The 27,765-nt window shown below is 46.4% G+C and overlaps 1 protein-coding gene across 1 annotated transcript; it reads left to right on the top strand.

The window, feature by feature from the left end:
• The first annotated feature begins 356 nt into the window (after nucleotides 1-356).
• On the top strand, nucleotides 357-27,222 carry PLEKHD1 (pleckstrin homology and coiled-coil domain containing D1). Its single transcript, XM_076343416.1, has 13 exons — nucleotides 357-532; nucleotides 9,254-9,347; nucleotides 10,303-10,392; nucleotides 10,911-10,987; nucleotides 14,654-14,745; nucleotides 17,604-17,656; nucleotides 19,623-19,717; nucleotides 20,659-20,752; nucleotides 22,073-22,251; nucleotides 22,997-23,129; nucleotides 24,206-24,350; nucleotides 26,314-26,463; nucleotides 27,062-27,222. Exons 1-13 carry the CDS (start codon nucleotides 384-386, stop codon nucleotides 27,220-27,222), a joined length of 1,512 nt encoding a protein of 503 aa, XP_076199531.1. The 5' UTR covers nucleotides 357-383.
• Nucleotides 27,223-27,765: the final 543 nt, after the last annotated feature.

Raw genomic sequence — 27,765 nt, 5'->3', positions numbered from 1 at the left:
GCTCTGGTGCAGAGGTATTTTGGCTTATGTTACTGCTGGGAGCTTTCTCTCTGATGAGCTCTTTCTGCCTCTCTGTGTTCCTGATCTCTGGCTCTTTTCACTCCTTTTTTTTTTTTTTTTTTTTTTTTTTTCCTTGGGCTGGGATGTGTGCTGTCTGTAATGCATCAGGAAGTAATGCGCAATGAGGAAACTCTCATCGTCTGTGCATCAGGGAGAGAAGTATTGACTCAGTGCTGAGCAGTCAAGTTATTGATTCAAACCATAGCCCAGTCTCTCCGTCTGCCGCTTGGAGTGGCTGGTTACGTCCTTCTGGTTCATTGCATTTCATTTGATTCCCAGAGCTGCTGCGCAGAGGGGGAGAGTTAGAACCAGATCCATCGATAATGTTCGCTTCAAAATCCAGTTCCGTATCCCCTTCTCCATCCATGGAGCAGGCAGATTCAGATGCTCTGGACATCAGCACCAAAGTGCAGCTGTACGGCGTGCTCTGGAAGAGACCCTTCGGGAAGCAGTCGGCCAAATGGTCAAGGAGGTAAGCCACAGCCACTGAGGGATGCTCAGGTGAAATACAAAGCCTGAGGGTGCTGGGGTAAGTTAGAGTCCGAGTGCTCAAGTACAGCTAGCCAGGCAGAGACTAGGGGTGAAACTTTGGGCATAGCTTCCTTGCTGTTCTGAGTCTGCTTTACATGCATGGCACCCCATTGTGCTTTCTTCTTTATCCTCCCAGACCCTGTGCTACATGCGCTTCAGGGTGGAAATAGGGACTAGTTGCCTTCTCTGGTTAATTATCCTATGATCATTTCATGAAAGAGGAAGAGTCAGCTCGTATATTTTGCCCCAAACTGCTTGACTTTGTTCATTAGCACTTGTTAAAGCTCTTTGAGCCCTTTGGGTGTGAGATGGCTAGGCTGAACTGACTGTGCATGTGGCACTGTGTGTGCGCGTGTATGGTCTGCAGGCGTTTGTAGACGCCAGCATCAGTACTGCTGTGCTGCGTGACGGTGATGGCACGCTTGGAACAGCAAATGCAGACTCTCTTCCCAGGGGGGAAGGTGGCTCCGAATTCTATCCTGTCTGATGCTAGGGAGTTGTAAGCTGCTGTGTGTTGTGTATCAGTAGCCAGGAAGTTTGGAGCTGGAAAGCATTTGCTACAACCTTTTACCAAGGACAGAAGTATGTTCTATAATACTGCAGTGATGGGTCAGTTTGAGGTTTAAAGTTGGTGTAGTTTCTTTATGCAAATCTCTGAATCTCACAGGAGTTTTCCTCTGGTTGTCAAATGATGAAACACGACTGTTTATGGATGGGTACTTGCACAGAAACATGGTACAGCTCTTTCTCATTGCTCACTGGGGGTACATGATCCAATGGATTAAGCCTTCCATCATTCCTGGATGGCAGATTAATGTCACTGCTGATAGATGTCATTGGCAAATGATCCAGTTAGAAGACTAGCAGCCGAGAAACTTGCATTTTCACCCTACCACTGCCAGAGATATGTTTTGTGACCCAGGATTTGTTGTCGTGATCTATTAAAGAAGGATAGTAGTACTTACCCGCCTTTAGTAGTTTGATATCTGCAGATGGAAAAAGTCTGCCAGAAAAACAAAGTAATGTTGTTTTCTTTCCCCCCTTGCCTTTCCACTGGGGAAAGGCACAAATGAGTCATTAACAAAAGGCAGCACAGGAAGCCCGAGCTACCTCTGGAGCTGAAAGACAATTTTGTAGTCTTTGTAGCATAGCGTGTCTCAAGGCTTTTCGGAAGAATAAATTAACCTGCACATGAGCAATGTGTCGACTACCTCTGGTACTTACCTTCTGTGGGTACCTTTTTGCTTCAGTCTGCAGCGTAGACACAGCACATCAAATCCATTTCTAAACCCAGCTTTCCCAGTTTTGCTCTGTGTAGTAACCACAGTGATGTCCAGTCTAAACCTGGGAAGATGGCATGGCCTGAAAAGTAGCTAAATGTTGCTTGGGAAGCAGTTTTGGTTTTGTAGCCATCTTTGACCTGCGTGCAGGTTTTATTCTGTACTACATACACACACGCACCCCCCACACCCTGAAAACAATGGCCTTTTTTCACCCAGGAGAGAGTTTGTGCTGATGCTCCTTACTCAGCTCCCAAACATTGATATTTAAATTATGTCTGGAAACTAATGTGATTGTGTTATGGAAAAGAAGCGGAGAGAGTAACGGAGGGGAAGGTAATTTGCTATGGAGGACACATTCTTAAAAGGCTTTCTTCTTCCTAATAAAAATTTCTTGCAGGCAAATGGCCCATCTCTGCTCTCTCTGTCATTATTTATTTAGTGCTGTTCTATTCCTAGAAGTCACCCCCATCTTCAGCAAGTGGTAAATATTTTAGTGATAGCAGGTAGGAAGAGATGGGGAGGTGACTGTGCGGCAGGGCTGATGTGGAAGATTAGCTGCAAGCATGGCAGCTGAGGGGTCCTGGGGGGACCAGAGACAGGTCGGTGGGAGATGAACACAGGGAATCTATAGGGTTTGAAAGGAAGGGGTTTCCGGAGTAGAAAGACTGGAACAGGAGGAACGATAACATTTTTTTATCACAGGAGAGATTTGCTTTAAAGTAAAAAATCTTGCATGTTATGTCAGTCATTATGGGGGGATAAGGAGCAATTCATCCATTCCCCCCACCTACCCTCCCTCCATGCCCAGCAAGACACAGCTGGTCAAGTGCATTATTTTATGAAAAGGAGAAGAGATGTTTCCCACTCTGGTTAAATTAAGGGAAAAAATTGACTATTACTAGATACAGTTGAGGATCTGATCTCTGAGCAATGTGGATCTTGTCCTGAAATCTTGGATTACTACTTTTTATCTGTTTGGTATTTACAGGTAGTACCTTTGCTGTGAAGTAGTTTTGCACTGGACAATAGTACTACTCCCTGTCCCGAGGAAAGTCTTTCCAAGCTACGGGAGATAAACCAGCATGTAACAGGAGGATTGATGACATCAGGCCATCAGCCATGCAGATGGGTCTGCCTGGCTCTTAGGAGATGCATGGTACTTACTGGCTTGATCCCATTCATTTGGCTGTAGCAACAGTGCTGCTGGAGACACTGAGAAGAAAAGCAGGTGTTTAAGGGAGGGATGGAGGCTGACTGGATAATGGATCAAGGAAAAAAATCCAGGCATGGTGTCCAGTGCTTTGGTGATTGAAATCCCAGGTTTGGGGATTTTGCAGCAGTAGGGGTTATGCAGAGAGCAGGGAGGGATAGCAGAGCCTTGTTTTAGTCAGAGCTGGCATCTGATGGCATCAGTCGGGACAGCAAGACTTGACATGAGGCAGTTGTTTGGAGCACTTTCACTCCTTTCCCTTGCCCACATCATGGTCTGTCCTGCAGCCTAAGCATTTGTGTGCTGCCTCAGGTACTGACCGAGTGTGGGCTGGGCGCTTCTGGTACTGGACCAATGTGGCTGTGTTTATCTGCCAGGGCTGACGTCTGAGCATGCTGCCTTTCAGAGCTTTATTTTGAAATGCCATTAGCAGTATCCTAGCTCCTACCTCTCCAAGAGAAGACGTTCTATTCCTAATGTGAATTTTCTTTCCTTGTTAAGTAATATCCTTCCAAGAGAGATGCAACCATCATCTGAGTTTGCTGGTGCTTTTGACCAGTCTAAGCTTGGGTCACTGCTGGAGTAGCTTTGGAAAGTCATATTCTCAGCCCTTGACTTATGGTCCTCCTCTTCCCACCAAACTGCACCCCATTCTTCCTTCCAATTAACAACAAGTAGTTTAGTCTCTTCCCTACTACAAAAGTTGTAACAGCATCAGCCTGGCATGGAGTCTGGAATGAAAAGCACAAGGTACGTACGTGCCCTGGATGTGGCATGAATGGGGTGCTGTAGCTTTGCAGGTAGGAAGTGGCACATCCTTCTCTACTGTGAATAATCCCAGCCCCAAATAGAAATGTCAGGCTCTAAGCTGACTGTCACCATTCAGGTGTGAGACTTTGGAGCTAAGGAGGACAGTTCCAGGAGGGCATCTGCTCAGTGGTCAACCAGAGTCAGAAAGCAAGGCAGAACATGAGGAATTGAAAAGAGTAGAGAACAAAACACAAAATATGCTTATACCTCTGAGTAAATCCATCAGAGATGCCAGTTGCTGCTGGGAAGAGGGAAACACAGCACAGTTAAGAGAGAAATTTTTATATTCTCTTGGACCAGTCCTGGCTGTGGCACTGCAAAGCATGCATGTAACCTTGTTTTCCAGCAGATTGGCTGCCAACAGTCACTGGATGTGATCACAGGACAGATGGAAAGGATAATTAAGGACTGTTTTCTGCTCTAAAAACCTAGAAAGCACGCAGCTGCAGAGCAGTGTGTGTGCGTGCAGCACAGGGGCAGCAGGAGTTGCCGAGGCAGTGGGGCTGTGAGTCAAGCAGACTGTGTGCTTCCCTCTCGTCCTTGTAAAGTTCCCACTTGGCTGGCTGCTGTCAGGAAGCATCCACCTCTTCCAGCTCCCTGCCTGGCTGGGCGCTGCTCCAGCTGCCAGGTGCCGGGGCAGGAGGCAGGCAGGAAAGCCTGGAGCTGTCAGGAGAGGAAGAGTGAGGGACAGGTACTGTGGCCTCCGAGCTGACGTGCTGATAAAGATAATTTGCCCATCGTTTTCCTGAGCTGTCCCCGAGGGAGAGAGAACTGGGCTGATCTAGTAACTGGGATGCGTTGCCTGTGCTCCTGGACTGGTGCCCAGAAAACCACCATTGGAAGGAAGGACCAGTGAGACTGCTGCAGTTTTATAATGTAAATACTTAACATGGGCCATTGTCACTTCAAAAACTTTTACAAAGATTAGCTAATTAATCTCGTTAGCCCTCTGTGACACAAAGAAAACACTTTCTCCCCAGAGATCAGGTATCTCTGCTTTTCCAGTATAGAGCTGTTGTGTCTAATCCTGGCAGACCATGTCTCTAGCTTTACATCCAAGTCACTCAATTTGTTACTGTTCTTCTGCTATTCCAGTTTAATTACACTGTGATTTCAGTGGTTTCTTAGTGCAGGATCTAGCGACAGGGGATGGGTGACCCAAAGGAGTTGACCATGTGTGAATGGCTCTTGTATTACTTGTGCTGCATGTGGGGTGCACATGGTTGTACCAGGTCTTCTCACCTCTCTCACCTTTGCTGCTGCTCTCCAAGCTTTTTGAATGCTGCTCTGTTTTTAAATCTCTTCTTTTTTTTTTTTTTTTTGTTTCTTGTTTGTATTCAAAATCTTCCCCTGTCTTTCCAGCACTCCCTTTTCTTCTGCTGGCACATCTGTGCCTAATTCAGATGCGTTCAGCATCTTCAGCCCCCCAGTCCAAGTCCTAACTGTGTGTGTCTCCACATTCTCCCTTGGCCATCTTTTCCCTTTCTGCTCTTACTCACCTGGCTGCTGCTTCAGTCTTCAACTTGCTCTTGAGTCTTGTAACTCTTTCTCCTCTACTCCTTCGCTTCATCCCTCTTTCCATCATGCTGCATCAATTATCCTTGTATTGTTGTGTGGAGACTTTGTCCTGAAAGTCAAAGTTAGTGATGATCTTGGTTGCTTAGGTGTTGTCTTCCAGGTAAGGATAGAGGAGGGAACGTGATCTGAGTATAAATACATTATGTCCATCAGCTAACCAGATTTTCAATGTCTTTCCTTCATTATTTGCTGTGGGGTTTTATTGTTATTATTTTTTAAACTCTTATTTTGTACATTTTCATTCCAAATCCCCACAGATTCTCTCCACATCTGTGAGGTCAGGGATCTGAAAGTTCATTAATCTGCCAGAGGCACGTCAGTTCTGAGATCTGTGCAATGCTTTGTTCTTGGTTTTTGTTTTGGTTTTGTTTTCCAATGGAGCATTATCTATAACATGGGGATTATCAGGAGCACTGAGCGGACAAAAAGTATGTAACAAACTAAAGCCTGGCTTTAACTGGGGGTTAACATTTAGATTAAAAATCACACATAGTTAAAGATCAGTATCTTTACCTGTCTTGCAGATGTTTCTCAAGGTGGTTCAGACTGAAAAGGCTGTTGAAAGCGATGAATAGACTTTCTCCGTTTCATGTGGTGTGTTGTTTTTTATTCCTTAGTTTTGTATTTGTGCCCACAGTATCTGGTTCACTCTGACCCACTGGACCAAGTACAGGCCATTGGCCAGGCAGGATTGTTCTTTAAAGATGTTATTTCTGTATTTATTGTGCAGATGAGGTAACATGTCCTTCTAAAAAAATCAAGTCCTTGTTGAACTAAGCATTAGAGACATAAAGTGAAGATGCAGCTACTCATAAGAAAACTTTCTTATAGAGTTAATGACAAAAGGTGGGAGGAAAAATGAAACAGGAAGGCACAAGGATGCTGCTCACAGAAGTGATGTGGACAGGAGGAACCAGAAACAAGCCCTGTCTGGTCTGTGGAGATCTCTTATATCCACCTTGGCCAGGGTCAGCTCTGAGTTTGCTGCAGGGGTTGTGGCTGCCTTTGCCATTAATGCAAATATGTCTGAAAATACCAATCCTTGTTTCACACAGAGGTGAGACCTTGATGAATCCACTCTCAGTAATGTGTCCCACAGAGACGTGCATAATGTCATCTGCTAAATGGGCCGGTGTCTCAAAGTTCTGTGAGCAGTTCAGCCCCCCACCTTCTCTGGGATGCTCCTTCCCATCCCTGCCTACTGTCATGAGGAAACCGTTCTGGTCCCTGATCTGTGATGCTGGCAAGAGATTGAGGATGGAGATTCCCATCGCAGGGAAAGCAAGTTGTGCCCCATGGACAGTCCATTTTCCTGTCCATCTCAGGCACCTCTTACAGTCATAGAGAGAGAGAGTATGGACAGCCACCACAGGTGGGGTCACGCATTGCTTTCCCAGCTGAGGGGATGTTAGATGCAGCTCCTCTGGGAGGTGCACTGGGACACGAGCTCGGGCTGGAAGGGAGGTGGTTCCCTGGGTGGAAGGTGAACAGTAATTGCTCCTACTCAGATAACTTGCTGGACAGGCTGCACTGTGAATGAGCACCTTTCCAGTCCTCTACCAACTAAATGAGCTCAGTGCAGAACAGTGATTTTTGCACCGAGTCGTGCTGTTCTGCTTAGAGAGATTTTGCCAGGCTGTGGTCAGGAACAAGAGGTGAGGTTAGGCAGTCAACCATAATGTTCCTGGAGTATCAAACGAGAAGACAGTGTCCTGCTGAGGAAAGAAGCTGGCTTCTTCTCCACACCTCTGGTGTCAACATGAACAGGTATAGATGAGTGGGCAAAGAGAAGAAAAAATTTTAGGCACAATAGTTGCTGCTGGTGTTTGTGCGTTCTGAAGATTTCTGGCTGAAAATATGCACGTGTTCAATGACTGTCACTTTTAAACATTTTGGAGCAAGCGCACAGTAGGTCCAGAGCTCGAGCTTGCTGCAGGCATTTAGAATTTAGCTTTGTTCTGTGTTTCTCTGTCCCTCTGTGAGCCCATGGCTCATGTTTCCACGGCATGTGGCAATTTAATCTGTTGCCAGAGCCACAGCAAAACATCAAGAGGTAGGAGCTAGTGGAAGTGCTAAAGTTTTCCCCGAGTATAATAATGATAATTAATTATAATATATTATCATAACATTATTAATAATGATAATTAATAATATATTATAATATATTATGATAATTTTCTGCCAGCTTCAACTTCTTTCTTTAGCTTTAGGAACTAAACCGGTACCAAATTGCTGTGCTCATCTGTACTGGAGGCAGTACTTGGCTCCATCTGACGGGCCCTCTGCTTCAGAAGAGAACTGGGGTGGGGACAGGCATGTGGAGGTATTAGAATTGCTCTTGTGGATCAGACCTCTCGTCCCGTAGCCCATTTCTAACGCTGTGCTTCAGAGCCAGCAGGAATCCCTGGGCTGCCCAACTGGAAAGCGCTGCCCGGAGAAGTCTCTTCCTGATCCCTCTCAGTGGAGGCTTTCTGCCCAGAAGCAGGAGGCTTTCCTGGGGGTGTTCTCAGTATTCACAGAAATGCCTTATCCTTTCCAGATTCCTCATGAGCTCTTGTCCTCAGGACCACATGAAAGTGATTTACACAGCAGTGTTTTGTGCCTTTGTAAAAAGGCATTCTTTATTAATTTTGAGCTTATTGCCTTTCATGTTCTTTCTGAATCCCTCTCCTCTCATATCAGAAAATATGTATGGAACAGTGCAACACATTTTCTTTGTCATTTACTCTTGAAACCTTCCTACTAAACTAGTCCCCATCTTTTCAGCTGCTCTTCAGCATTTTTGAGTGCTGCAGAGATTTAGACTGAATTTAAGCTGTCAGATATCTCTCCCCTGTACCACTGCCTGCAGAGTAAATGAAACCTCAATTTTCAAAGAGAAGAGGGACTCTCCCAGGGGCATTTTGAACATCCAAATAAGCTAAAAGTGGCACTCCTTTAATCAAAATTTTGAGGACATGCTCCAGTAAATTAGAGGCTTGGTTTACAGAAGTTGTGATATTTTGTGGCTACTATGCAGTGTTCATCAGAGCATACCTAAGGCTAACTGAGCAGAACAAGGCACATTTTAATGTCACGCATATGAGAGAAAAAAAATTCAATTTCCTTTGTATTTACAAAGGTCAATGACAGGAGATTTTGCCAGGAGCTCTGCTTAAAAATATCTCTAAAATTTATTTCTGCTCCTGAGTGCTCTCGTGGCCAATCTTTTGCCTAGAGAGTGGCTTGGGGATGCTAGCCTGTGAGTTCCTGCCATATGACTCACTGTTACAGTGGGAACACTTCCCTTCTGGCTTATGCCGAGATGGGAGGAAAGAGGATGGCAGGGAGTAAATTGCAAAAATAAGCCTTTAGTTGCTCTTAGCCCATGTGAGAGAGACCCTTGAAAAAAGGAGCAGTTCTCTTCCAATAGGTTGAATCCAACACATGGGCTAGACAGAGCCCGCACAGGTCAAGATGCCAGAAGGCTTTGGCTGTGCTCCTGTCTTGGGCGCAGACCGCCGTCCCATTCCCCTGTGAGTAAATGATGCTACTGTTTGCCTTCAACACTGATGCGTGCATGCTGTGGTAAACTGCAAGCACAAAGCATGTGAACTCAGCGCTTAGTGTTAAGCACTAGCACTTGGCTATGAACAGGAGTGAGGCACCTCACCTTAGGCTTGGATATGGGAGTAGTAAACTCTTCTGCTCAGAAAGCAGCTTTAGTTAGGTGGAGATTTTATTGTGCTGTGAACCACGACCTCTGTTCTAGCAGAATTTATTTCCTTTCTGTGTCTTAAAGGTTCTTCATCATTAAGGAAAGCTTCCTGCTCTACTATGCCGAGAGTGAGAAGAAGAGCTTTGAAAGCAATAAATACTTCAACATCCACCCCAAGGTGAGCAGCGTTTGCATGGGAGAGGGGGTTATTCTGTTTCTAGCCTCCCCCCTGCCCCCGCCCCACCCCACGGGCCCAGCAAGTGAAGAAGTAGTAAGTCACAAACTTCTCGCAGATCCAGGGAAGCCTCAAAAAAGCAGGAATCATGTCAGTACCTTTTCAGGCTCCTTACTGATTCGGCAGATACATGACCTTAATATTTGTTTACCTGATAATAGATGTACCCCCTGGTTTTCATGATCTCCTAATCAACCAGTCTTGTGGGTATGAGAATATTGTTGGCAAAGCCAGTGGTGGGGCTAACAGCTTTGGTTGCTGCTTGTTCCTAACCTGTACTCACACTCATAAGTGGTCTCAGCCAGCCCCTGCTAACCCATGTGCCCTCAGCCCCGAGAAGCAGCCTCCGTAGCTCTGCTGCCTGGAGCTCTCATGGGGGGGGACTCTGTGCTCCGAGTCTGCTTTTAGCCTCTCTAGTCACTGGAGGCTGATAGAGCACATGTGTTTCCAAAGGTGCTGATTTCACCCAGCCTGGTTAGGGGCAGCAGGCCACCCATCTGTCCCCACACAGCACGTGTGGGGTGTTGACCTACTGGCGGTGACTGTAATGGATGCACAGCCTCTCTCATGCTACCACACTGTGACTCTGCAACATCTGCCCCTGTCGGGAGATCACCTCCTGCTTGATAAGAGCTCCCACTTCCATGTTCTAGCTAGCAGCCTTCCCTCCAAGCTGAATGTGGGAGAGCCATCTTTACCCCCTTTCAGATACACTTGGAGATCTCCTGGTGGTGGTGGGAGGAGTTCTGCTTTTCAGCAACTGTGTGTATTGCCCCTCCTGAGATAGCTAAGGCAGGGCAGGGGCCTACAAGTGACCAAGGGTGAAAGTTCAGCTCCTGGTTAGTTAATAGTTATACTCGATTTGCTGACTGATTGGAGTGCTCTGGTTCATCCCCAGGGTGTCATACCCCTGGGAGGCTGCATCGTGGAGCCCAAAGAAGAGTCCAACATGCCTTATGCCATAAAGATCTCTCATGAAGACTTCCATGTAAGTACACTTCTTTCCTTCTCAAAAAAACCCAAACACCGCAAAACACTTTATTGCTGATGAGCAGAGCTAGACTGGCAGTCTTTCCCACCCCACCAATGTGTGCCTACCCTCTCTGGGCAGACTATCCTGAGAAAGAGGGTGGGTTAGCATCCTAAGTCCCCTCAAGGCTTTGCTGCTGCTCCTGCTTTGACAACCAACAAGGAGACTTGCTCTTTCTGATGGCAGGTCTTATGATACTAGTAGACCAATAGACAGATATTCAGGAGCCCTAGAGCTCGTGTTGCTCTATCATTTTGCTCCTACCGTGACTGCTTGCTGTGTGCATCTCTTTCCAAGCAAGAATGTGTGGTAGGCCTGGGCCATAATTGCTCCCATGTGATGTCTCCCTCAGAGGTGGCAGCCTGTGGCGGGCTCTCCTCCTGCCACAGCTGTGCTAGTTGTGTCCAGCTTGTGCACAAAGGCGTGTAAGGCACCAGCCTCTCTAATCCGGGTTTTTCCCCCCTCCCCTCTTCTAGGGTAACATTGTTCTAGCAGCCGAATCAGAGTTTGAGCAGGCTCAGTGGCTGGAGATGCTACAGGAGTCTGGAAAAGTGTAAGCTTCTTTCTATTCCTTATTCTCTTTGATCTGCTCTGTAGATGCGTAAAGGATAAAGAGGAAAAAGCCTGACTAAAAGGAGTACGGGGAGGCAGAGAAACTCCCCAAGACTACTAAGACCTTTAATTGCCTGCTAGAGCAGTTAATTCCAACGCTATAAGGCTGAAAATGTTCATTTGTAATTAATGGGGAACATGGTGTTACAGTGGATCAGCCCAAGCCAAGCTTTGCGCTGCTGCAGTGAGCCTGGTTTTGGTGCTGGAGCAAGCTCAGTTACCTCCGTAGTACGGTATGAAATGCAACACAAAGCTGCCCATTAAAGCTTCATGGGAGCATGAGCCCCATGGGACACAAGACCCAAGGCAGAGGTCTGTCACCCACTCAGCATGAGCAGGCTTGGCCACTGCAGAGGAGAGACCCAGATTCAGCCCTTGAGTAATTTAGAGGTTTTCCTTCAATAGCACAGGTCTGCGCTTGTCTTCACCAATGTTAGACTTAACTATTGCCAAGGGTAATAATTTGGGGGCCAAATTAATCTTTCAAGTGTGTATGGGAGAGAAGGAGTGTGGCTGCACAGCTCAGGAGGGTTCTTGCAAGCAAGCCCTGTGCGGCTGCTCATTTCACAGAACCAGCCTTTTCTCTAGTCCTTGCTCCAATATTCCAGCCCTAGTGTTTAAAACAGGAGCTAGAGAGGTGGCTGCACCTAGCTAAAAATCTGCCTGTGACACCCCCTTCCCTCCCCTCTCTTCTTCTGTTTTTGCATTGGTGGAGGAGAGCAGGGTAGCTCCAGTGCTGGCTTAATCAGTGCTGATGATAGCCTGCATGTGAGGAAAAGCAGAGATGATGTGATTTATGTTAGCAGGGTCAGGTTGGGAGCCAAGCAGCAGCCAGAAAGGCACAGCATGGGCCAGTAAATTGATCTGCAATGAATGGGAAAGCTAAAAGGACACAGCTGAAATCTTCCAGGCAACCTGTTTTAGTGCCCTGTTGTTCCTGGACAGAGATTGTACTGCTGATGGCACTGCAGCACTTACAGTTTATTGTGATCATCCTACAGTCTCCCTCATCATTTAGAACCAACCAAAGAAGAAAAAAAACCCACCCTCAAGAAAACCCAACTTCATAGTTTGAGATTTTGTTAAATAGGGGAAAGAGGAAAAAATGAACCCAGGATGGGAAGCGTCCTCTATCCTCTCTTCTTTGTTTCAATTTTGTCTGCTGCCTCTTTACATCTGGGGCTGGGGTGGTGTGTGTGTGTGCGCCTGCACAACTGCTTATTACCTCCACCATCAGAGTGTGCTCAGTGATGCCTTCAGCTCTTCACTCCTTTCCAAGCCTCCTGGTTTGATAGGGGAACCGCCTATTCAATGCGGAGGGGAGCTGATGGTCTCTCCACACTTCTAACGTGTTGTGGCTTGGACTTATCACATTTGCCAGATCTTAAAAGCTTTTTGGAAATGCACACAGTCCTGCTTCCCAGTCGCCTAGGCTGTCTTCCCACCCAGAGAGGCTTTTGCTGCTGCTAGTGGGGGAGATGGGCACACGTACGCTCTCTATGTCCATAGTGGCATTCCCTGCACTGGTTAAAAGTAGACTTGGTGGCAATGGGGGGGGGGGAACCCAAAACAGATCACCAACTCTTTTTGTCAGGAGAAAGGCATGATCTAGGATGTGGTTGAAGCCAGCTGAGAATAATGCTGACTGCTTGTTCTGAGGAATGTGCTAACAGTTGTGATACCGTGTGCATACCCATGACACTCTGCTGGGGCCATTTTGTGATTGGCATGAAAAATAACCTGGCATTTCAGGAAGGAGAAAAAATTGGATTGTCCTGGTTCTCTCTTGTTTTCTGGAGTACAGAAAACCAGTACACACCGGCACTGGTTACAGCAGATAAAAGGAGTAAAAGCTTAAATGCTACACAGTGATATGGGTGTGTCTTCTAAGTTATACAGCAGTGGGTGTAGTAACCTTTGAGTTACAGACAGGGAAACATCTTGTTCGGCTGGGGAAGGGAGGCAGCACTGAAAAAGTGAATCTAATACAGACACCTTAAAAGCTACAGCTGTTTTGAAACCCTCCAAGTAATCGTATGATAAACTCTGTTCTTGTGTCATGCCCCCACAGCTTGAGCTGTTTGCTGTTGGTTTCTCTGGGATCAGATTCATCCCGTATCAGAGAACGTTAGTGGAAAAACACATTCACACCCACATGTTCTCACTCAAGATGAAGATGTCTACCTGTGGGCAAGACATCACCTTTTTAATTAGTGTTCTAATTTCCTCTGCAGTTTAGAAATATCCAAGATGCTCATTAGCTGAAAAGAAACCCAGCTGTCTGCAAAGAGCACAAGGCAGTGCTTCAGCTGCTGGAGCTGTGAGCTGCCTGGTCCCTGGGGTGATGTGTATTTAATATATTTGTCTGGCTTTTGTAAGAGACGAAGTACAGGTTGCCTTGAAATTGTTTTATGAGAGGTTGCCAACTTAACAGTTTCTGAAAAGCTACAATTTCCAATGGCTCACAAAAAGGCCTGGTATAGGAAGGCTTACAGGTATTTAATATTAATAAGCTCCCTTAGGATTTAACAAAGATGGCAGAATTTCTGAGCAGCAATTGCTGTTCCTGTATGTGCATCCATATAAATAGATTGGGATGAATTTTTACATATGCATTTTATGTATTTTATGGTTTTTATCTAATGGAACATGAATAGAAGTGAGCAGCAAACTCCATTTCTGGTTCTGTTTTTGATTTGTAAGTCCTTGTCCTTGGTATTTAATATCTGTGTTAAAGCCTACCCTGTCCATCAGCTCAGTCAGTAATAGGCATCAATCAGTAATGGGCATCTGCTCCACCGGCCTTTTTTTACAGCTTAGTTTCATAATGAGTTCAAGAGACCTTGAGATTCTCTGGCCAATGGTCCTACAATAACACAAGGTACTCTTTGAATATGCCTGCCTCCTTTAGCTCTCCCCACTTGCCAGCATCTTGTCTGGCTTTTATCTCTGGTTCTTTGTTGTTTTTACAGGGAGAGGCACTTAACTCACAGGGTAGGGCCAGGCACCAAAGCCTAGTGGCTTACAAGTTTAGCAGAGGAGGGATTGATTGGTTCCAGGATGGATGGATGATGGATACCAGAAAGGCTGAAGATAGAAGGCTGTGGGAAGGATTCAATAAACGGTTAATGTTTGAAGGGAAAGAGTGGCTATAGCAGCAAAATATTGGAAAGGCTGCAGAAGACAATGTCACTGGCAGATGGGAAGTCAGTTGAGTTAAAAGCTAAAATCTGGTTCTAAAGTCTGTTGGGATCCATATAATGGGTTCCAGGTACATCCTGTTGCAGTTGGAGGCTCTGCATATGCTGGGTTGGTCTGGAGAGCCCTTAAGACTAAGCTCAGTGTAGAAATCTCCAAAACACTGGAAAAAACATTTGAATAGCTGTGCAGTGTTGATGTACAGCTCCTGTATTTAAAAAATAAATAAATTACTGAATGTCAGGGAAATTTCTCCAATTGTGGAGAAAAATTTAGAGAATCACTGTCCCAACTGATGAGAGTCTGTGTGTTTTGAATTCCTTGGTAGATTGCTAGGCTGAGTCTCCTGCCTCGATCTGTGGGACCCTTAGCTCTCTTACATTGTCTGCTTTCTGTCTGCTCTCCCTAGGACCTGGAAGAATGCCCAGCTGGGAGAAGCCATGATTGAGAGCCTGGAAGCCCAAGGACTGCAGCTGGCCAAGGAGAAACAGGAGTATTTAGGTAGGAAACTCTTACTTCCAAAAGCCATAAACCCCAAAATAGTCACTTTGCTTTTCTGGAGTTGTCACTGTGGTCAAGCCAAGCAGCTATAGGTTTTTACTGTTGACTTTTACTGGATGAAGCTTTTGAGTAGGCAGCAGCCAAAATTCACGTTTTAAAGGGAGTCAAAACACAAAAATGTTAAGGTAGGATCTGGACATCTGTGTGGAGTGTGAAAGGAACAATGTGCCTTGGCCAGCATGCTGTGGTCCTGCAGCTCCGTATGGCTAGACTGTACATATGTTTGTTGCCCCTGAGAAGTTTGGATGTGCTGATTTCAGCTGCTCACCAGGCAAACAGTCAATACCCTTGTCTCCCTGAATCACACAGCACTGGTATTTCTGAGGCTGATCACAGCTTTTCATGCATGACTTTTCCTCCTCTAGCTGGTTGGTTTTTTTTTTGTCTTACTCTACTTGGTCTTTGTCTGCATTTGCCCACACTGTTCATGTTGAAAGTGGAAGCATTTACATGGGGCTTGTTTGAGGTGTCTAATGGCAGTGGCTAATTTGTCATTGCTCTCTCTGTGGGCAATGGAGAGAGAGCAGTTGCTCCAGATGAACATAGAAGGTTGGAAGAGACATCTGGAGGTTATCTAGTCCCATCCCCTACTCAGAAAACAGTCTCTGGATGGCAGTACCCTCCTGACTGCCTTGAAAGGTCCAGCTGTCTCTCTTCACATTGCCTATAGCAAGAGCCAAGGGAGAGCAGCCTCTTTAACCCAGATACCTTCTAAGTTGGAGCATTCCCCAAGATAGGCCTAACAGCCTGTCTGGCCTGGGAGCTGCTGGTCACATTTGTCAGCCCAGTGATTTGCCTGGAGAGTCATCTACTCTAAACAAGCTAGCGGCACCTTTTTGTGCCTTTGGGTTGGTGATGCCTTGAGCAGGGGCTCCTGGTCTCTGCTCCTAATCATCAAGCCACTGGAGGAATCTTGAAGAGCCTTTTGCATTTATGCATCCATGCTGATCAGGGATGATCTCAGTATATGGTCTCATATGTAACAGTGATCACAATTCAGGTATCAAGGCATGTTCGTTCTAGCCATCTAAGCGCCATTCACATGTGAGAGCTGATGGGTGGGCTTGTATGTGAGGCAGGCAGGGAGGAGTGGTTCCACGCCTGACAAAGGGATAATAGGGAGTGCTGAGAGGAGGACCTGGAGGGACAGGAGGAAAGTTAGAAACAGGAAAGTTTTGTCAAAACATTATTTTGCAACCATCAGAGCAGACGAAAGAGCCTAAGAGACTAAAGAGGGCCACAGTACGATAAAAGACAAGGTGATGGAGGAATAGAGAAATACACATTCTGTGGCAAACAGGAGATATTTGGAATATAAAATACACATTCCACTGGGTTCTTTAGCCTATGACAAGAACATTCAGAGCCGGTCAATTGTCACAGTTGGTTACTTTCTTTTGACAGCGATTTTCTATTTATTCCTACATAACTGCTGAGGCTTCTACTTCATTAACCTTACCTCCAATCATCTGTGTCCATCCTGTAGTTAAGTTTTGAGGTCAGGCACTGCTCCTGGCAGCAGGTCAAGGCTCTCTGGAGGAAGCAAACACTGCTCTGGGGAATTCCCTGAATCTCCCCAGAGTTACCTTCCACCTGCCTCCCACCCAGCTGGGATCCAGGTTTCTTTCTCAGGGTGGGACTTTGCAGAAGCCCATCAAACCCTGGGCTTGGCCCCCCCAGGAGGGGCAGAAGAGGGAAGGTGGGAGACCCTCTGTGTAATTACAGTGCAGCCATGCTGGGTCCTGGCAAGGAGGAAGAGGGCGAGACAGGGAAGGAAAGGCAGCAGTGGTGGTCAGCAGAGCTTTAGTAACATAACAGGAGCCCTGCTGTGGGCAGGAGATAGTAGAGATCTGCATTCCTCCTAGCAGTAGTAATCCTGCCAGCAGGACTAATCTCTTCAGGTGCCCCAGCACAAAGGAAACAGGTAGCATCCTCCTCACCTGATACAGGGAAGACTTAATCATAAAGTGCTACAGTGAATATGCCCCTGCTCACATGGCAGCCGGGTAGGGCAGAGCTGAGAGCTAAACCCTAGGCTTAACTGTGAGGAATGTGTTTCTGTCTAGTTTCCTGTAAGCATGACTAAGAGCTGCCTAAGGCAGAGCCTCTGTTTAAGGTTTGAGCATAGCACAACATAGGTACATCAGGTCACGGTGTAAGGATCAGAGCAGAGTCTCTGGTGGGTGTGTGTCCTTCTCAGTAGACAAGAGCAACTGATGTTGAGGGGAGCTATCCTTAACAGTGAAAAGTTTTGTGGCTAAGTTCGGGGATTGATTTCTGGGCTTGGCTGGGGCAGCCCAAGGTGACAATAGGGAGCTGGCAGTGATGCCCAGGGGGCTGAAGGAGAGGGTGATGTGCTAGGCAGGTAGGGATGGGGCACTGAACTGCAGGAGGAGAACTGACTGCTGCTATGCAGTGTGCGACCCTGGGCACCCACTTAACCTTTCTGTGCCTTTGCTTCCTCATGTGTGAAGCAGAGATAAGGGTATTTTCCTGACTCAGCTAGAGGATGGCGAAGGTTAGTTCGTTAATGCTCTTTAAGAACATTGAGAGGAAACCTTAGAAGGAGTACACAGCAATATGGTTGTTCAGTTTTATTAGGTTATTTGGCAGGAGAGAAATTACAGAACATCCCACTAGTGTCATCTCAGCCTTTGGAGCCTCCCAGACAGATACACACAGAGCAATAGGGAATGCTGCATTTTCAAGCTCCAAAGAGTCAGTGTTTCATGCTCATAAATATCCTCAGGATATAAATTGCTTTTCTCTGCATTTGGCCTTTGTGTGTGTGTTTGCAGATAAGCTAATGGAAGAAACGGAAGAGCTGTGTCTGCAGAGGGAGCAAAAAGAGGTGAGTGTTCATCACAAGCCAATTCCCTTCATCTTCCATGTGGCAGGACTGGGGGGGTCGGGAGCTGTTGGTTTGAGAGCACACCAGATTTCAGGGAGGGAGGCTGTGGAGCCAAAAGAGTCTCCAGCCAACTTCTGGGCCCTGTGGATGAAGAGAGGAATAAGACCTGTGCCATGAGGTGGGTCCTGGAGGTGTATCCCTGCTCCCCTTCCCAGGCGCTTTCTATGCAGCATGCTTGTGATTATGTCTTGAGGAAGATCAGGTCAAATTCATATTCACTGGGTTGAATTAAACACTTGTTACTTGGTAGATTCAAGAGGAGGCTGGCAATCAACTTGTCTGTCTCCTCAGTTAGAAAGCAAATAAACAAACCTGACATTGTTCTAGTATAGAGATACTGTTGTGAGAAACAAGGAGCAGCAAAAAGCAACGTAGTTTTTTCTTTGGACACACCAGAGATGGGGGAAAATAATAAACATTGCACTAGGGAAAGCCCAAGAGAGCACTCCCTTAGATGTGACTATTATACCTTAATTTATCAAGTTTATTGTTGTTTTCCAAACTATTCAAAACTTATATTTGCTTAGTATAATAAAAGTAGCTCATTCTCATATTTACACCAAATCTATACTGGTTTTTATAGCACCATCATAAAGTTATTGCAAGATAGCTTTGCAAATGGGTTGTCCTATTACACGGTAGGAAATCCTGCATGGATGTAAACCACCACATTGCAATCTTGCAAACTGCCACATGCTCTCTTTTCCAGTTAATCCAAAATGACTGTGGCCCCTCTTTAGCAAATGACGGCAATGCTGACCTAGGCTTCTCATGCCTATGTTTTTCCTGCGTACATTTCTGCCAAGCTAAAGTCCAAAGGTGGCTTGGACACTCCTTTAGGGCTAAGCTACTTCTGCCTTTGCAGGGAGACATCCCTTTCTGGTGGGGTAGCCTGCTGCACAACCCACAGCCATAGGGAGGGAAATGCCCTTGTCTAAAGACCCTAGAATTTCTGCTCTTACAAAGCCACGCATGGTATCTCCATTGCCCACAAAGAGCAGACGGGGCCCGGTTAGTTTGAAGGAGTTTGTTACTGATGAAGGAATGAATATATAGCTCACTGAGCTGTGGTGGTCTGACCTGCTGTGAGCCTGAAGGCTTCAGAGCAATATGTTGGGAAAGCAGCTTGAACCATACCTGCACCATGGAGCAAGAGCCTTACGAATTTGTCTGGCGTCAGTGCTGTTTTGTGACCTGCCTGGGCCTGCAGCAGGAGTTCTGTCTAGCAGTTAAGGCTGCAAGGGGACCCGACTGGGAGCAGGACCCTCACTGTACTTTGTCCCTGTCTCCCTCCATCTGCAGTAGATCTCGGTACAACTGCTTCCTCTAGACTAGGGGAAGAGACTGTTTCACTGCTTGAGGATAGCTTGTGGTATTCAGTGCTCTTTAAGCCTGGTTTTATTAGCACAAAGATAGTGACAGGCTGATTAAACTGTGCAAAGCTGTAACGGTGCAGTTCATGTTTTCCTGTCCCAGTGGGGATGGGAAGCAAGGCTGAGCTAGTAGAAATATCACACTTCAGGCGCAGCAGTGCTGGGGCTGTCACATTCCTGTCCGGGCTTTCTGTACATGCACATGTGGGTGCCTGGAAATGGTACCTGCATGTTGAGTCCAGCTTTCCCAGGGAGCGTTGGACATTCTGTACATGTGCAGCAGAGCTGATCTGTGCAGGGAGCATGCCTGGGATTTCCAAGTGCCTGGTAACCTGGCTGGAACTTCTGGATGTCTAGAAATCCTCAACCAACCTTTAATCTCTTCTAATTGCCCCTGGACAAAAGCGTGGTGGAATCGGACACCCCGTGGCTCTACATAGCTCAGGTTAAAAATCCCAGGCATTGTTAACAGGGAAGCCTTTCCTAACTGTAAGTGTCAGCAGAGAACATTCTTGTCTTCTTTTTCGGTCCAGGAACTCGAGCGGCTGAACCAGGTCCTGGAAGCAGAGAAGCACCAGTTTGAAGAGGTAGTACGGGAGCTGCGGCTGGAGCAGGAACAGATCAGACGGTAAGGCGGCAAACTGCACAGGGCAGGAAAGGGACGTGAACTCCCACGCTGGGCAGAAGTGCTGCTGTGGTGGTAAATCAAAACAGTTCATAAAATCCACCTATTTTGTGCATGTAGGAAGGAGATAAATGCTATATTGACCAAAACAGGAATGGTTGAGATCTGTTTACCTGCATTTGCTATCACTTGTGTGACCAATAGAATACAGCTTAGTTTCATTTTGCATTCAGGGCTCCAGCAACTTCATTTTTAAAGGGCTGGGACATGAGCAAACCCCAGATTAGCCGGGGAAGCATGGCAACAGACAGGTGCTAGAGGATTTCAGAGAGGCAATTAGTTTGGTTGACTGACCAGCCATGTGGGCTCCAAACATCTGAATCTGGTTTTCCACCATCAGCTGAATGACACTGAGTGGATGATGAAGTTGCCTCACCAAGAAATAGTTTTGTCATTTTAAGAGCTACATTTGCTGTTCATATTTTGCATAGTGTATTTAGAAAGGGAAGGATCCAAGTGCTTTGCCCTGAGTGTTGAAAGGGCACGTTTTGCCATTGCCCTCTTCTTTTCCTTTTCTCTCCCTAAATAACACCTCAGAAAAGCCAGTGTGATTTTGCAAACCATTTTTGTTTTCATAGACCAAAATCTGCTTAGATATGACTGCCCTGTCTGAGCTCTTCTAGTTGCAACTGTGGCCCTGCCCTCGCTAGAGAAGCGCACTAACGGTTTTGGTTTGACGATCAGGAGGCACAGTAAAGTTCCTGGACGCCTGTAGTGTGTTCAAGGTGTGATGCTTCCTGGCACGCTCCTGACGCTCCAGGGCTGCCTGTGCCTACCACCGGTCGCAGGTCCTGCACGAAGAGACCCACAGCCTGTGCAGTCTGAGCGCAGTCTGTGGGGCTAGTGTTCCCCTGCAATAGCTATTGCCCTTTTTGCTTCTTTAGGGAGCTAGAGCTCACAGCCCGCTCCCTTAAAGGAGTGGAGGAAGAAAAGAAAGAGTTGCGAAGCCTGACACAGTCCTTACAGAAAACCCTAGAGGTGAGTGACCACTTGTCCCCTCTGAGTGACAGCACTTTGGGAACAATCCATGAGAACTGACCAGGGCTGAAAGCAGTGCTGTCCCGTGGAATGAATCTAACATCCGCTAGCGCCAGAGTTAAGTCCTGTGCGGGTGAACAGGTTCATTCAGTAGCTGATATGAAGGCCAAAATCCCCTGCAGAAAGGACTAGAAGTGACATGGAGCCCAGCAGAACCAAACTCTTCTCAGCAGTACCAGGTGATGTGATGTAGGACAATAACCATAAGTTGCAGTTTGAGAAGCTCAGGTTGAACACTAGGGAGAGACTTTTCATCAGACAGGTAGGCAGGCAGTGGGAGAGGCTGAGAGGCTCCATCTCGGAAGGTTTTCACAGCTCGGCTGTAGAAAGCCACAGCTGACCATATCTTGCTGTGCTAACAGACTAACTCTGAAGAGGAGGCTCGACTAGAGCCTATCAGAGGGTCCCCTCCAGCCAATACGGCTGTAAGTCTGTGATAGCTTTCTGGTTTTGGGTTTTTTTTTTTAACTGCAACTCCCTAAGTCCTGGTGGAAATTGGAGCAGCAGAGAGGCATTCCTTGTTCACAGAAGGAAGCATGGTTCCCAGGGAATCCTGTACCTCATGGGAATTTAGGAAACGGAGTGTTGTATTAAACCCTTTCCTTACTTGGTATCACTTTGGTGGATTGGTGGAAAGTGGCTTTTCTAAATGTATATTGTTTGTGAAATTTCCACACAGCTGCCCTTCTGAAGCCTCAATGTCATCCTTAATGTTCGTGTCAGATCCCGCAAGTTTGTCCAAAAATCTGTTGCTGATGTTCCTTTGCCCGCAGTTATGGGTATGAAAAAAGAACTGGAAAGCTAGGGAAGGACCATTCATGCCCTAGTTGCACACCGGACCAAACACTTCACAGGAAAACAGCATGATATGTCCTATTGCCCCGCAGTTAGAAGTGCCACAGAGGGGATGCCTCTAGTTCACGCTGAGAAGCAAGGTGATGAGGGAAGGCAGGGAAGCTGCCTGCATCAGTGATGCACTAGGGAAGCACAAGGCTCCAGTCCCTGAGCTGGGTCTTTACTAGCATATCATGTCAAAGGAGCCTGCAGGTTCTCGCCCCCTTGCATAGCGAAGGCTATGGTGGAGGCTTGCTCCTCATGAGGCAGATACGAAATGAAAACCAGATTTTGTTGTTCCTGTTTTTAACCTGAATGAGGCATGTGGACGTAAGGATGGAGGGACCCAATAGTGAGGAGCCAGGCAGGAACAGGAGCAGAAACGTTAGACTTGGCTGATACTCACAATCTCTGCCCTTCTTCAAGGAGCTCTCCCTGGAAAAGCAGCAAATGCTGGAGATGCTGGAAGAAAATGAGAGCCAGCTCCCACCTCCAACCAGCCCCAGCAAGGAGCAAAGCCCCATCTGGGGACTGCACTGCAGCCTGCAACAGATTGAAGAGAAGATGCAGCAACTTCTGGAGGAGAAACTTCTGGCAGAGAAGAGGTGAAGTGGGGGCAGGGGCTCTTACAGAGAGAGGGATGTGGGACAAGATGCGATCCAGTGTGAAGAGGGTGGGGGGAAAAGAGGTAGTTTTCCCCCTCACAGGTGGGAGGCAATCAGAAAGGGTATGGCTAAATATTTCCAGGCTTAAAATTAGGACCACTTCAAAACTGTTCCCCTGTTTATCCTGAGACCTGCAGAGAGGCAAGATCCTTTATAATTTCTGTTCTTGGGTGTGGTAAAGGGAAGAGGACACTTCTGCCCTGCTCAGGCTTAGTGGTGCCAAATGATGTGACTATCTGCTGACTTGCTTTCTGGTTGCCAACACAAGACAAGTCTGGAAGCTTGTCTGGTTCCCATGGCAGGAGTTCAGGTTATAAATGCCTCACAGGGGACGGAGTGAGGCAGGGCAGCTGAACTCCTTGCTGCCGCGTGGGCCTGCTCCTTTCAAATCAGGACCTAAGCATGTGAGTCCATTTGGTGTTCATGGACTTGTCCATGAGAAGTGTTTGGTACTCCTGGACCTTGTCTGGGGGTTGAGAATGTTCCAGTCAAGAACTGTCCACCTGGCTTTCTCCAGCAATGCCTGTGTTATTGAAGTGAAACACAGACAGTGCTCCTGTCAGCGTCTCTTTGCTCAGGGCAGCCAGGTAGTTAAGCATGCCCCATCATGACACTGAGCCCCTTCCTTCCTGTGAGTTGTGCTGGGGTGGGAACGGTCATCTTCCTTTGCTGTGTCATGTACCAGGATGAAGGAGAATGAGGAACGGTCTCGAGCACTGGAGGAGGAGCGGGAGTTTTACTCTTCCCAGTCGCAAGCACTGCAGAACTCGCTCTCGGAGCTGACTGCGGAGAAGCAGCAGACAGAGAGAGACCTCAAGGTATCTCCTGCATATGTCGCATATCGCTGTCCCTGGGCCCAGAGTTCTCTCATTTTCCCTTTCAGTTCATCCCCTATCAAGTGGGAGACTTGGTTTTATTTTGTTTTCATTTTGTTTTCATTTTGTGGTTGCAAATCTTCATTTGCTATGCTTCATATCATGGTAACACATGAAGTTGTCGTGTTATATCTATGTAGCACTACTATTTATTTTCTCATTCTGAGGTCTGATTAACCCATTCAGTCTTTTCATTTGCTACTGTGAAAGCATCATCTAAAGATGGAGGGAGGAAAAAAGTAAGAGGAAAGTAGACACAATCAAGAATAAAGATTCTTTCAAAGAAATGCTATACATTGCAGAACTGAGCAGAAATCTTACCTCCTCACTTGTGCTCAGAGAGTCAGTCTTAAGATTTGTAAATCTTCAAGAACATCTGCATGAACTTGGGTTCAAAAGCAGAGGAATGCAGGTGATGTCACTCAACCTCCTTCTACAACTATTTTTTCCAAAAAAAACCCCAATTCTTTTTTCTGCACCTCCAAGATTTTTCTTATCCTGTAACCTTCCACTTGGCCAAACTAAAGCTAAGTTGACATAAGCTGTATTAGTTATTCTCATTTGCTAAGCTACTACTCAGGTTATCCTTTATTTTGAACTTTTCTTGTGTTTTGTTTCTGAAACTAAGTACTGTACACCCCTTTGTGGGAATTGACAAGTCCGTCTCAGCTGGAAAATGTCCTCCTGTTCCTGCTCAGCTGCAAGTACTTGCATAAGCACAAATTCACATGTTGAAATACCATTTCTGATTCCATATGGTTCATACAATGAGAGGGAAGCTGTGAAAATGAAAGTCGGAGTAAAGGAGAATTAATAAAATAATCTGGACTTCAAATTCAGATTCTATCTGAAGACAAAAGGAACAACTTTTATGTTGTCTTACAATATTTCTATTGGTTTTCCTTACTGTTGTCTTTTCATTTTCACCTGCCTGTTGGGTCCCTCACAGACCTTGTGAGTTAGCAGGATGGTTTTTGAGATGCAAGCTGTTTTTCAGAAATGCTTATTCTCTTCCTCAGGCTGAGGTGAAGGTGCGCATGGATCTGGAGAAGAGACTGAGAGAAGCTGAGGAAGCATTGCAGAGCTTGGAGCAAGGCTTAAATTCTCTGGATTGCAACAAGGAGAAAGAGGAGAAGATGAAAGCAGATGTCAGTAACTTGAGAAGTAAGTCAGTCATCTGTCCTCTCTACTGATGAGCAAACTCTGAGAGAGGAAATATTCCTACCCATCTTCCCAGACACAAAAAAGAAGTTCCCAAATTAGCAAAGCTGCACATAATGTGCACTCCTAACTCCTTGTACCTCAAGCATACCTCCTTTTTGAGGAGCCAGAATGTGCTATGCAGGCACTTGGTGTTTTGTCCTCAAAGGAGGGCAAAATTATCCCAGACTTCCCTGTTGAGTGGAAGACAAACCTAGGGGCAGAGATGAGCAAATGCTTTCCAAAATGTCAAACAGGGAAGCTGTGGCAGAGCTGTAAAGACTGACTAGGTCTGAGTTAGTGTCCTCTGATTCTCCTCAAGATAATCTTTTTTCAGCCTTGCTTATGAGAACATCAGCAGTTTAAGGAGCGTGGTTGCTGTAGCAATGTGCTGGTAGGTGACCCAGCAGGTGAAGTTTGGATCCTTACTCAGAGCTGAATCAGGGCATCACTGCTGTGCTGAGACAACTGCAGTCCACAGGTCAGGTGTAAGACTCAGGTTCCTCACAGCTTATGCCTGTTTCTTTGCCTCTTTTTTTTTTTTTTTTTTTTTTGGTAAGATGGGGCATTATCTTCGCATCTGGCTTGAGTCAGGTTTGGGAATTTACACTAGCAGCTTTGATTGGGTGCAATTTTGCTTGTTTTCCATCCTCAAATATAGCGCAAGTGCAGGGGGAAGCTGTTATGAAGGTGCTGTATCTGTGTAGTTAAGGCTTCATTTCAGTGAAAGGTGGATGTATTGTCCAATATAGAAAAGTCAAAAAGTCCTGTAGCATTCTGAGCACTGTTACATATGCAAATATAAATACAGGTATAAATAGTTTTAATATACTTATTTTATTTACATATATTTATATATGTAAATTATAAATATCTGTATTATTCAGTAGTTTCTACATCAGATTTCTAAACTGAGACAAAAGGGCACGATTCTGAGCTCTGCACTGGCTCAGAGCCTTGGTAAGAAAACAGAGCTAAAGTGGATGAGCTGAGCTACCTGCACAGGGCATAAGTGAGCAACCTCTAGCACTGAATGTCTCCTGACACTCATTTCCAATCTTAGATTTTGGGGGATCTTTTCTTCAAAAGAGTAAAAATGTACTGATGAGCAAAATGCTAGAGAAAGTGAGGGACCAGCAATGTTTTCTTTAATGTCAGTCCCAGCACAGATTGCCTCAGTCTTTCCAAGTGATTCCTGCAGCTCTGCCCTGCCTTTTCATGTAAGAGTTGGGGCGCGTTAGCACATGAGCCATCTGAACAGCAAGGGACCAGCAACAGGCAGGAGGACAGCAAGACTGGAGTGGCAGAAGATATGTCAGTTAGACCATAAGAGGGGAAATGGGCCAGGAAAAGCAGCTTGTGTGGCAGATTGGGACAGAATAATGTTGTCAGAGTTTGGACATGGGGCTTTGCGTGGAGCCTGTACTGTATGTACGTATGTGCTAGTATTTGCTATGCTATTAAGAAATCCTTGGCCATGTATGGCCTGGGTGTGTGTGCCCGTGCTGTCAACACCTCCCTTTCCGCAGTTAGACTTGACTGGTTTTAGAAGTCCTTCAAAGAAAGTGCGACCAGCAAGGCTTCAGAACCCTGTGTTGCAAGAGATTTGAGAAGTTTTACCATAATATCAGGGGCTTTTGGCAGTTGAACCATGAGCAGTTGTGGGAATGATTGATGGAGAATGGATGGGTTGCACTTCTTTCTATAATATGAGTATGCACTTGTTGGGGACTGGAAGTTTTTGTCACTTTGAACTTGTTAATTCTGATGATATTCTGGAGCTTCATGAGTTGTTGTTCATGAAGATCTAGGGAGGTATTGAACATCATTACCTGGCTCAGCCTGTCAGTGAGTGCAGTCCCTTGTGACTGGTTCATTGCTTGAAGTGCCTCTTCTGTCCCTGCTCACAGTGGTGTCTTCTCCTCAGAGTTCTTTGAAGTGTGCATCCGCAATGCTGAGCTGGAGGCCAAGATGCCTGTGATCATGAAGAACTCTGTGTACATCCACAAGGCTGCCACTCGTCGCATAAAGAGCTGCCGCTTCCACCGCCGGAGAGCCAGTGCTTCGTGGAATGACCGTAGGTATCGGGCAGCTTCTTACTCTATATCCTGCAGGAGCAGATATGTGCAGATGGGGCTGACAGAGCAGTAAGGTCTGCAAATGTGGTTCATATTTCATATTCCCTAGTAGTAGAATGGAGCTACAGAGAAACTTGGAGCTTCCTTACCCAGAGAGCAGGCACTGAGTCTGTGTACCCGTTGCCTGTCTCTTCATGTGTGTTGAAAGGTAACTGCTGTGATCGTCCTAGGCCCCTAAAAAAACATGCTCAAAGCTGACTTCATCTGAATGCTTAATCATAGACTGAGTTAGGTTGGAAGGGGCACCTGGACATTGTCCAATCCAGTGCTCAGAGTGGCTACCTGCAAGGTTCAATCAGGTTCTATGTAGAACCCTAAATCAGAGGCAGCTGTAAAGAAGAAAAGTGTGTTTCCATGCTGTCAGCATTTTCCTCCTCTGAAAACATTAAGGTGAGGATGTTAGAATGCAATGGTTAGCTCATCCCTTGCCACGCTCTCAGTCATGTTGATCCCATGGCTCGTGCTCTAGTGAAGCTTTGTCTTCAGTTTGTGTCCCTGACGGAGAGTGCTGACCTTTCTGTGCTGCTGTTGTTTCAGTGAAGCAGTCCCAGTCCTTCATCTTCTCGCACGCAGAAGCTGAAAACATTGAGGAGCTGAAAGAAGCAGCCAAAAGACTGAGTCGGGACCAGCATTTCAGGGAAACTCTCTATCATATCATGAGGTCACAAAAGAATTCTGCTTTGGGGGATGAAAAGTGACTCTTGTTGGGAGGGGGCTTCTGATCTCAACTTGTCATTCAGCTCTGCAAAAGTTATGCCATCGGACGCTAGGGTCAGAAGGGAGATTTGCCCTTTGGTGGGGACAGTGGGGGAAAGTTATGTGTAGGCAATTCCCTCAGTGGCTCTGCTTTAGTTTGAATGCTCCCTGTAGCCTGGCAGACCTTCTCTGCTGAACACTCCAGATCTGTTTGCTTCAGCTGCTTACGTTAAGCCACGTTTTGCCAAGATACCACAGTCAGTGTTAAAGTGAATCACAGACCGTAGCTTAGGAAGTGCCTCTTCTTTCCTTTCCTGTCTAGTCTGTCTGGCAAACACAAGTGCTTCTGAGAAAGCCCTTTATCAGCCTATGCTCCAGCTAGTGTAACCTCCCCAGTTGGACACAGCTTACCCTGTTCTGCCTGATCCCCTCTAGGAAATGGCTTGCTGCACACCCCCAGTCAATCAGCAGCTTGGTGGGGCATGTTTCCTGGCACACTTCCTGAAGACAGCAGCAGTCCCAGCCTCCCAAGCACAGGCGATAAT

Source organism: Aptenodytes patagonicus, chromosome 7 (genome assembly GCF_965638725.1).
Source record: "Aptenodytes patagonicus chromosome 7, bAptPat1.pri.cur, whole genome shotgun sequence".
In the NCBI taxonomy this organism is placed as follows: Eukaryota; Metazoa; Chordata; class Aves; order Sphenisciformes; family Spheniscidae; genus Aptenodytes; species Aptenodytes patagonicus.
Note: the sequence above shows the minus strand (reverse complement) of the source record. Positions and strands in the feature narration are given on the sequence as shown.

Bases quoted from the DNA above. Each gene is read 5' to 3' on its own strand.
- PLEKHD1 (XM_076343416.1), top strand. From the start codon at position 384: ATGTTCGCTTCAAAATCCAGTTCCGTATCCCCTTCTCCATCCATGGAG. The intron at 10,988-14,653 runs GTAAGCTTCTTT...TGCTCTCCCTAG, and splicing joins CTACAGGAGTCTGGAAAAGT to GACCTGGAAGAATGCCCAGC. The intron at 19,718-20,658 runs GTAAGGCGGCAA...TTGCTTCTTTAG, and splicing joins GAGCAGGAACAGATCAGACG to GGAGCTAGAGCTCACAGCCC.